Genomic DNA, 10,807 nt, shown 5'->3' on the forward strand with positions numbered 1-10,807 from the left:
ATGCCATTCTCCAGAAATAAGCAGAGAAAGACATTGAAGGAATGCCACTTTAACCTTCCCAACAAGTTACACAAACAAAGCAATGTGTCTTTGCCTTCCACCCTTGCTAAAGATCTCAGGTATTTTCCCAACTCACCTTCTAAGGCTTAAACACTAGTTGTTAAAGCATTCTGAAAGTCCTGCTCAGCTGTCTTCACTCTCACCTTGTTCTCTTCTTGCTGTTGTCCTGGGAGAGTCATGTTTTGATTTAAGGAAATCCTACTGCAGGTTAATTCACTCATCTGGTATTCTTTACAGGATTCGTATTCCTCTGGAGCTAGCCAGTATGGAGGACATGTAAGCTCTTACTTTTAATATTTTATCTTACGTATTTATTTTATAATTATTTGACTTATGTTAAGGATCTCAATTTAATTTATCAAGAAAATTGACAGCAGTCTATACTGTGTTGTAAAGTTGTGAATTCAAGGAAGACAAAAAACCAGTTTATTCTGGGATAATTATACACAAACACTCAAATAACAAAATATAGATGTCTTTGGCACTTCTTTCCACTAATTAGGTATTCAGAAATAACTAATTCTCAATTTTTTTCCAGGAGTCATCTTCTTATGGAGGCAGCCAGTATGGCGGACAAGTAAGCATTAATAATCCCCATTTCTGTAGTTTATTTATTCTCTACCTGACTATCTATCTTAGCTTTAATTTAATCTAAAATCTTTTCAGTAAATCTTTCTCTGTAGTGTTCTGGTGCTACTGTGATTAAACAAAACAAGTTCAGATAAAGATCATTATCTAAGACTACGAAAAAATAGAATGTGAAATGTGTAGTTGACTCAATAGACTTCTGAAATTTGCAGGACTAGAGGTCATGTCTTTCTGAAATAAATCAGTAGTTTATGAAGCCAACAAAAAATGTTAAAGCTTCATGAAATGATCTATGAAATAGGTGTAAAAAAGTTTCAGTTTCCATTTTTTGTTTATTTTCAGCGTTCACCTTCCTCAGGAGGCAGCCAATATGGTGGACAGGTGAATATTCTTCCCTTGCAGTGTTTACTACTTTATCGAAGAGATTTGGTAGTTTTCTATGTAAAAGAACATTTTAAGGAGGTTGGGGTTTCGTTTGGGAGTTTCTGTCCATTTTTTATCTAAGTTGTTGCTAAGCATATAATGGTTAAAAATGTATGTGATACAAAGCCACAAAAGAGATTTTAAGATGGAATTTCTGATACATCATGGTAAATACAGATGAGCCTTACCTATTTTTGCACAGTCTAGCTCAGTCCACTTACAGTTCTGCAGTGAAAGAAACTGGGTAGTCCTTCATATAGAGTGTGGTCTAAAGGAGTACTATGACATGGATATGGAGATCATAAAATTCTTTTTTTCAGGGTTCACCTTCTTCTGGAGGCAGCCAGTATGGAGGACAGGTGAGAATTTCTTCCTGCGTAATTCTTACTCTAACACACAATTTCTACATCAAAAGTTGGTACTTTTATATTGACTGAAAAAATAATTTTTTTAAAATCTGTTTGTCTGTTCTAAAGATGTATGATCTGAAGCAATACAAAAACTATGGAGATCTGTTTCTTCTGTTGTATTAAATGCAGTTCTGGCCTTGTTCTGCCCTGCTGCTGTTAAGGTCTCTTAGCTATAACAGCAAGGAGTGGCTGGAAGCAGATTCCTCCCTCCTCTACCTCATTTCCTTCAGCAAAATGCAGTATCAGAGTTGGTGTCTGAGAAGCAGTATGGTTTCAAATAGGAAGAAAGGAGAAGGTGAGGAGTTGCTAAGAGGTGTTCCATGCCCCTGTGAAATGAAAGATTATGGATAGGGTTCCCAGTGATGCCTAGAGGAATAGCCTTTGATATGGAGTGACACATAAAGCAATAGGCTGAGTATCTTTCTGTAATTTTTCATTGTGCAACAGAAGAAGAAAATAGTCTTTCTTTAAAAAGCTCTTAAAGAAGCTTTTTGAGATTTGAGAAATAATTGGTGCCTTTGCTTCAGGGTCCATCTTTCCCAGGTGGCAGCCATTACGGAGGACCGGTGAGAATTGTTTTTCTATTTACAGGTTGTTTTTTCCATTGTTGGTTTTTTGGGGGGTTTTTTTGGGGGGGGGGTTGTTTTTGGGGGGGGGGCGTTGTTTGTTTGTTTTTGAAAACCAGAATATTTTGTAGAGGGGTGTCTTACAGAAAAACAGTGTTTAGGCAAAATAGACAAATATATGACTTTCTGATGTGTCAGCTTACTCACATAAGCAAAACATACAAAGCTTCTGCGACCACACAGTCCAGGGCAGCAGCACTACTCACACCTGCCTGAAGCTGACTGATTCAAACTTCATTGTTCTGTTTAAACAGCAGCCACTGTAAAGGCCAGTGGATTTCAGTGTGGTTATAAAGTAAATGTTCGTGTTCCTGTGGAATTTAAATCCATGGAAGACAAATAAAAGTGTGTTTTTCTGTGAGAGCTCATAAGTTATAGAATGTGCAACAAATACAAATACTTTCTCATTTCTTTAGGGTATGGCTTCTTCGGGAAGCAGCCAGTATGGCGGACAGGTAAAATTTCTACTTTCATGGTATTTGCAGTTTGGGTACAGTTCATCAGAACAGACATGTACTTTTTTGCATAAAAGGAATGTTCTAAGAAAGCATAGCTTTAAATCAGAGTGAATGAGGATAGCTAAGTATGAGTCTGGTATTTCAGATCATCATAAGAGCAAGTAATACAGGGGCCTGTGACACTGCATGGAAATGCTTCTTTAACATATCATGGTTTAAGAAGCCAATTATTTGTGTTATGTTTAAATGGAAGCAATTTGAAAGACTAAGAACCACAGAGAACAAGTGAGAATGTTAGTCATTAACACAGAGGTAATTAAGTTACTCATTTTTTCCAGGGCTTTTCTTCAGGAGTCAGACAGTCTGGTGGACAGGTATGCTTTTTTTTCTCTGAACTTTTTTCAGTTCTGCTAGTGTCATATACTCACAAATTACTTTGTGTAACTTCCCTTCACAAGAACTATTTCAATTCACACATTTCATCCAGATTAAATGGAAAGCAAGACCCTGAATAGGAAACTCCTGGGCACCTCTTACTTTTATCAGAGTAGAAATTACCTAATAGGCCTCCACTGGAAGTAATCTTTGGAGTTTTCTATACCATCTGTAGCATGAAAGAGAAATGTATGAATTCATAGAACCATAGAGTACGCTGAGTTGGAAGGGATCCATCAGGATCATCAAGTCCAACTCCTGGCCCTGTGCAGGACACCCCAAGAATGACACCATCTGCCTGAGAGCATTATCCAAATGCTTCTTGAACTCTGACAGGCTTGATGCTGTGACCACTTCCCTGGGGAAATTCCAGGTGCTCTGGTCTCCTCAAGGGAAAAAAAAAATAAAATCTGTACTACTATTCAGAATTTTTTACTCATCCTTTTGGTGAGTAGGTTTTTACTGTAAATTTTAAATGAGAAATTAGAAGATTCCATTTAAAAATCTGATAAGTAAGTGCACAGCTAACCTAAAAGGGAGTAGGAGAGAGAAAGAAACTACATTTTAAATGGAGCTTGATGAGTCTATGAGTAGTGTTTTATCATCCATTTTCTCACAGTAGCAGGATGTGAGTCTGATTTACTTATTCAGAGGCCTATTCCAATCATAGATGCAGGAAAGTAAGTCTGGTTGTGTTTTGTACAGGGTGGGTGTGTGTGCCCCGGTGGAGGTTCAGTAAGTATCTTTTGTCTTTATATATTTTTCATAGTGTGTACACATACTGGAAAATGCCTAAGGAACTCCATTTCTTGAAATAACTCTGTCTGTGAAGTTCTATGTATGATGAAAGTTTTTTTCATATTATGCCAAAATGAACAATTTTGAACCTGCTAAAGACAAAAATACTAAGTGACTTGCAACCATAGTGTTGTTTTCAAAACTAGCTACTCATTTGGTAAGAAACACCTGGGACTTTTCTAAGAATGAGTTTCCAAAATATCTCATTATACCTTTTGGGTTTTTGGACTTTGCTCTTATGATAGTTATTAATAGTACAATTGATGTCATGAAACTTAGATCTAAAATCTTGGCCCCAAATTCTTTCAGATTGGAGCAGAGCAACATATTTAAAAAGTTAAAGCTATTTCCATTTTCCTGTCTAATTAGCATATTCCCTATTTCTTTGTTAATTGCTGAAAAAAACCCAAAAACTTCCAAACATAGAAAATCCACCCCACTGTTTTGCTGAGATCAAGTTAATTTACCTCTGAAGGAGGGTTCAGTTACCTATTTTGTCAGTATACTCAAAATTGCTTGGATGGCTACTTGTTCTCAGTCTATGTAATCAAGCAAAACCACATGCCCATTTATACAACTCAAGGCATATATGCCACTTCTGAGAATCAAAAGTGCTGAAAACAACATATAAATTCGAATTTATATAAATAGAAATTATATAATAATAATAATTATCACTTATATACACATTATATATATACACATATGTATTATTTGCCATATAAATCAAGATTAATCAAAATATTAGTAATCAGTGTAAATTACTTGATCATTGTAATAAAATCATCCAAGACATAGGTCAGTCTGATCTCTTGGTTTTCCTCTATATGACACTGAATTTAATAGAGAATAAACATTGCTGTTTCTGTTGAATACAGGGCTCTTTTGCAGGAACCAACTACCATGGTGGGCAGGTAGGCAGTTTGTCTCTGACATTTGCACAGATTAGTTCCTTGGACTAAACATGGCTCAGTTTTCATGTTTGCCCAGAAGCCATTAAATATTGAGTTCAGTTTAGTCACAGAGATAGGTACAACCATTCCAGAGAGCGTGTGGGGCTTTTATTGAATTACTCTTGACATTTCAGTTATACCCTTCTATATGCTAGAGCCAAGATTTTACTTCGTAGTTATAGAAGCTTTCTTAAGTTAAAAAATTAAGAGAATCATTCGCAGGATTCATCTCACTGCATAAACCACTAATATGATGTGTGGATAATTAGTCATTTGCCACTGCATTAGTAATGGTGTAAAGTTCTTCCAGTTAATCAGTGTCATGAGTATTTATATTAGGTCCAGGATTTTTTCATGCCATTTAAAAATTTTGATACTATTAAAAATTATTTATAAAAATTTTACATTCTTTTTACAGGGTTCATATTCTGGAGGCAATCAGTATGGTGGACAGGCAAGGAATTTTTCTTTGTTTTCAAGATCTTTCTACTTGCAATTTATTAAATGAAAAATATCATGCAGTGCTATACTGACAGTCAGGTTTTTAGAGTCATTTTACTCTAAATTAATATTTGAAAACAGGGACTGTCTCTCAAATGCTGAAACGGAGTAGCATGAACAAGTTTCCATTTAAAGAAATTCTACAGATCATAATTCTAGTTGTTTTACATCAAAATACTTCTTATCTCAAGTGCTTAATTTAGTTAACCATTTTTTTGTTTACATTAATTGGAAAATTTGGTACAAAATACACTAATAGATACTGCTTTGAAAATATAAATTCTGGTGTGTTGCACAGAATAACACCACTTTACTCTTCAGCTTCAACGCAAGTCTCTTCTTGTTCCGCATGTACCTTAAGCAGACTGTTTGCCACTGATTCAAAAATGTCACTAGTAAAATAGCAAATAGCTGACAGATGTAATGGATGACTATCTCATAAGATGGAGCTATTTTTCATTAGCATTAGGGTGTTCACAATGTCTCACTTTACTATACTAAAAAAACAGATTTCTTTTAACTCCACTGGCAAGCATTGGAGTTCAGTATGACTCTATTAAGACATCCACTTGTAGAATGGAAAGGATTTTTAACAGCTGTAAATCAGGTTTTTTCCCAAACTACCTGCTTGGTAATAATAACAATGCTTTTATAATAATATACATGATGCTCTCTGAAAATGTGTGACATAGCAGAAAATCACAAATAGTCAATTATTTTTTTTCTCTTGAATAGAGCCACTTTCAATCAATTTATTTATGCAACTGAAAAGTCTTAGCAGGTGTTTTGTCATTGCCCAATTTACTACTTTCAGCTGTTGAGGAACTTAGAGGCATTGTCAGAGGTCTTTCACTGCATCTTTGTAGATTAATATACTTTCCACATTGTTACTAAGATCTGTCAAAAGTCCTGTGATGTTTCATTTTGCACAGAAAAAAAAAAAAAAAAAGTAACTGCTGTTAATTTTCTGTGATTTTTTTTTTTAATAGGGATCTTATCCCTCAGGAAGTAGCCAGTATGGTGGGCAGGTGAGCATATTCTCTTTCCATCCCATCACTTCTAACTCTTTCCTACCATACTTTCTAGATCAGGTCAGTTACTTGATGCTGAATGATACATTAATTTGGCCATTTTATTAAGTTTAAATAGTTGAGGTAATACAGATTGAAGTCGTTTCAAAAAACAGAACAAAAGATTTGTTCACAATGAGTTACTGCTCTGTGTAAAATATTCCTTTGAACATACTAGAGTTGCCAGGCTGTATTTCATAGCACGTTCAGTTTTATGAATGGCAATTCTTGATTCAAATTGCCATCGTTGTGGAGTGTAGCACAGAGTGTAAGTTCTAGGTACCCCATTTACTTTTTTTGTTCAAACACTGAAATAAGTTTGTCCTGGGTATTGCAGAAATTGTCTGTAGACAGTGATAGAAGATTTGTCATTCAACTAATACAAGTTTGATTGACATCTTACAGGGCTCATATCCTTCTCGAGGCAGGCCACAGGGTAAACCAGTAAGTACAAAGCCTTTAAATTTACCTTTCTTTTTTCTTATACACCTTTTAAAAACCCTATATCTAGCTAGTTATGGACTATACAGTTTCCTGACAATTTAATATGTGAAGAATGTCATGTGATTTACTTGTCTGGGATACTCTCAACAAATGCAAACACAATATTTATTTTCATGGAATTCCACAGTTTTGAGACAGCACTTTACTATGTAGCTGAACTTCTAGTAATCACAGAATGTGTGTGTGTGTGTGTGTGTGTGTGTGTGTGTGTGTATGTGTGTGTTTAAGGAACTTCTGAACAGTTATTTCTATTAAAATTCATAGTAATCATACGCTTTGTGAACAGAGCTCAGTTTTTCACTGATTTGTATTTGTCGTAAGCATTTCTGTCTTGCTTTAAAGAAAATAGTTTTTCTTTTCAAATGAAAAAATAGTTGCCATTTAACTGTACATATTTTTAACTTCCAGCATTTCTGTAGACTACTATTTTTACCATGTAATTTGGACATTGCTCCTGTCATTCAATGGCAGGAGATACAAATGTTTTACCTTATCTCTTACAGAAAAGAAGAGGTACATGTTATTAAAAAGTGGGCATAAATGTTACATTTTCTAATACATGAACCTTAAATGTGAGACACTTTCTGTACCTATATGATGGCATTTCTTAAAGACTCGGTGCTTGTAACATTTCTTGTTGGCAATGCCATTCAAATAAGCAGAGCCACTTCACCAGAAAACCAAATAAGATGCTTTCTGAACATCTAATTTTTCTGTATCCACTTTTATTTTCAGCTGCTTTTCTTATTAGGGTTTCCTTCAGTAGGGGCTGTACAGTAAAGGACTCTTAACATTTGTCTTTTTTTGTTGGTGGTGTCTTTTTTCCCCTCAGATGTAACTATAGACTGATACCAGGTGAATTATTGTTTAATTGGACCTTATTATTTTTTCCATTCCATATATTAAACACAAATACAAAACAGTTCTTTCTTCTTGAGAATTTTGTATTAAATTCTCTAATACAACATTTGAAAGAATACTCAGAAAGATGCTAAATATTTGTATTTCAGACAAGGTTTTGCCTGGGATTTTTGGATGTCTGGATACAAAACAGTGTTTATTCTTCTGTGGTCATTTATTCCAGATAACAAGAACATTTTAGCACAATTAGATTTAGAGTAAAAAAAAGATATCTTTTTTCAGGGTTCCTCTTCCTCAGGAGGCAGTCATCAAGGAAAGCCAGTAAGGATATTCTTTCAGTATTCTGCAACCAAGTTAGAAATGGGGATATTGGTTTTTAAGATAGGTAACAATAATGAGGGTTACATTTAAAATTTAAATGTAAATTTACATTTAAAATTATTTAAAATTAAAATATTACAATAGTAAATGTCTGAGAAAAATTACCAATAAACATTGGAGCATTTTGTTCAAACTTGAACCTTAGGATGAGGCAACATTTTTTCCTCCATAGCAAAGTTTTGATATACTGTTACTTATTCATAGGAACATGCTTGGATCAGTCTAATAAGAATGATATATTTAAATATTAGAGCAATTGTTTCAGTTTCCAACTCTCTAGTTCAGACAAGATACATTGCTTTGACCCATTCCTCTGAAACTGTTCATGAAATGAAGAGGACCTAGCTGTGCTTACTTGAGACCATTCAATTAAAATAGAGGGGTGGAGGAAATGCAGTGAAAATGGTAAAATCAAAGTCAGTATCAGACCCACTAATATCCAGGGCATTTTGAAGACTGCTGTGTGCTCTTTGGACACTGTTCATTGCAGTTTTGTATGACAAAATTAAATGGTTCATAATTATTTCACAGGGTGGCTCTGGATCAGGAAGCACTTACTCTGGGAAACCGGTAAGAATACTTTCATCACAGCACTTTCATCCTCTTTACTTAGTAAACAAAGAACCTGGGTGTTGGGTAGAGCAATTTTGGGATGATTTGGACTGAACTGAACATTCTGTATTAGTATTAGTTCAACTTTCCTCTTGAACAACTTAAAACCATGCTGTGGGTTAAGATATTAAAATCTTATTGAGCGTAGGAAAGAAATGTGCTCAAAAGCATTGGCTGGGAACACCTCTATAGATTTATTTGTTTGTTTATTTTCAGCAATCACCTTACTCAGGCGGCAGTCAAGTGGTAAGAACTTTTCCTCTTTGTATTTTCCACTGGTTTCTTCCTATACATGTAACAGAAAACTGAAAGCAGTCAAATTTCCTACATCTGAACAAATGTTTGAGAACACATGTGCAACATAATAAATCAAATATTATTAACAAAAATGAAGAGAAGTGGGATCACATAGGTGCCTTATACTTTTGACCCTATCACTGAAAGACACCTGTTGATACAAATGGAGCACATGATCTTTTCAACATCACAAGGGTCTAAATAACAGAAGGAGTTAATAGAAAATTATCCCTCTGAAACTTTCTATGCTTTTATAATGGTGATAAAGAGAACTATTTAGGAATGGGTTTATCAAATTTCTCTTTTTTTTTTTTTTAATAGAGCTCTGCTGGGAAACACTCCACCCCCCAACTCCTGATGTTAATCAGTGTTTTGAGTGCCTTTGCTCTCTCTGCTGCTGTATCAAAATGGTCTATATGAACTTCTGAAGAATTACTTGACATCCTAAACATGGATTATATTCCGTATTATTAGATTACTTAATGTAAGAAAAGAAATACCCTTAAGTTAAATTGGCAGATGCTACTTGGCTGTTATGTTGCATGTGTAGCTGGTATGTCATGCTTTTCATTAGTTTACCCCTGGTTTTAGTCATTAGTAGATATCATTAGTTGTGTCAGTGTTTTAGGCATCATTTTAAGAGAGCATATTGTACCCTACTGATATGATTTATTTTTATTTCTAATATGGAATGCGATGAACACCTACCTAAAAGGAATGGTGTGACAAATTAATACTTAGAAAATATTTGGTTATTAACCAAAGTGGACAAGGTGAAATAAATTGTTGTATATGCAAACTGACCACTCTGCCTGGTAATAATGGCATAAAATAAGGCTAATGTAAATTTCATAAAAAATTCTCCATGGGACAGAAGAAAAGATGCTGAAATAGTATCAGAGTATTGGTATTAGTCTTTTGTAATGGAATGCAAATTCAGTATGGAGATTGCAAAGGAAAAAAATACTCCACAGGACTGAAATTTTTTTGGGTTAATTAAAATTTATTCATTAGAAAAGTGAAACAGCTCAGAGCAAAGACATGATGAACTCCGTTCAAACCAACTGCAAATACCTAGAGTTCTGTAGAGAAGCATATGAGGCTAATGTACCCCAGATTAGGCTGATAAATTAAGAACTGCTGGAAAAGAAAGCCTTTTTCCTTGGAAAGAAATTGAAAATTAATTAAATTCATAAAACTGATAACAACTTGGCTCCTTTTTTCCAAGTATTTAGCCTAACCTGTGATAACTCATATATCTGGAAGTTTAATTTAATGAGTGATGCGGAAATCTGCAAGCAGGTACATCAATGGGGTCACAGAAATACCACTGCCCGTTTTTGAATTCAGGCGCAGTTCCACACCTTGCAGCAAATTCTTTTGGAGCTCTCAGAGCCACTTTCTGTTTGGTGTTAACAAAGTGCATTCACCTAAAACATACTGCTAATGAATGTCTTACTGAACGTGGGCCTGCTGTTGATATTATCATTATTAGTAGTGTGCTTTTCTGTCACGGTTTACAATTGTAATTGGTGGAAGAGGTTTCCATTCAAGTGCTGCTACCAACTTCCACGGAGCCAGGATTTCACCGGGTTTTGATGTGCAGCACTACCCTTTGCCAGCCATCGGTAAACCAACCTGCAATTGAAGCATAAAGTTATGCCTATATACGATCTTCAAAATTTGGTGGACAATTTGGTTCTTCGGACAACACAGTAACGTTCTGTTTGAGAAGTCCGTACCTTAATTCGAGCCAGCCCTGCCATTCTCTAATAAATTTGTGATGGGTTTCCTACAAAGCGCTCGTGTCAGTGCTGCCGAAGTAGCCTG

At 35.1% G+C, this 10,807-nt stretch overlaps 1 protein-coding gene across 6 annotated transcripts in view; it reads left to right on the forward strand.

Annotated features, from left to right (window-relative positions):
* LOC146433968 (uncharacterized) overlaps window positions 1-10,776 on the forward strand; it is a 53,475-nt gene extending 42,699 nt beyond the window's left edge. For all 6 annotated transcript variants that reach the window (XM_085068172.1, XM_085068170.1, XM_085068171.1 and 3 more), the window contains 16 exons: window positions 298-336; window positions 599-637; window positions 991-1,029; window positions 1,392-1,430; window positions 2,009-2,047; window positions 2,524-2,562; window positions 2,904-2,939; window positions 3,706-3,735; window positions 4,677-4,712; window positions 5,170-5,205; window positions 6,242-6,280; window positions 6,728-6,766; window positions 7,970-8,008; window positions 8,600-8,638; window positions 8,897-8,926; window positions 9,299-10,776. In XM_085068172.1, coding sequence (XP_084924298.1) covers window positions 298-336; window positions 599-637; window positions 991-1,029; window positions 1,392-1,430; window positions 2,009-2,047; window positions 2,524-2,562; window positions 2,904-2,939; window positions 3,706-3,735; window positions 4,677-4,712; window positions 5,170-5,205; window positions 6,242-6,280; window positions 6,728-6,766; window positions 7,970-8,008; window positions 8,600-8,638; window positions 8,897-8,926; window positions 9,299-9,397 — 657 coding nt within the window. In that variant the 3' untranslated portion in view covers window positions 9,398-10,776. The remainder of the gene's footprint in view (window positions 1-297; window positions 337-598; window positions 638-990; window positions 1,030-1,391; window positions 1,431-2,008; window positions 2,048-2,523; window positions 2,563-2,903; window positions 2,940-3,705; window positions 3,736-4,676; window positions 4,713-5,169; window positions 5,206-6,241; window positions 6,281-6,727; window positions 6,767-7,969; window positions 8,009-8,599; window positions 8,639-8,896; window positions 8,927-9,298) is intronic.
* Window positions 10,777-10,807: the final 31 nt, after the last annotated feature.

The sequence above is a fragment of the Lichenostomus cassidix genome, chromosome 8 (assembly GCF_008360975.1).
Source record: "Lichenostomus cassidix isolate B80296 chromosome 8, HeHo_3.0, whole genome shotgun sequence".
NCBI classification, from domain to species: domain Eukaryota; kingdom Metazoa; phylum Chordata; class Aves; order Passeriformes; family Meliphagidae; genus Lichenostomus; species Lichenostomus cassidix.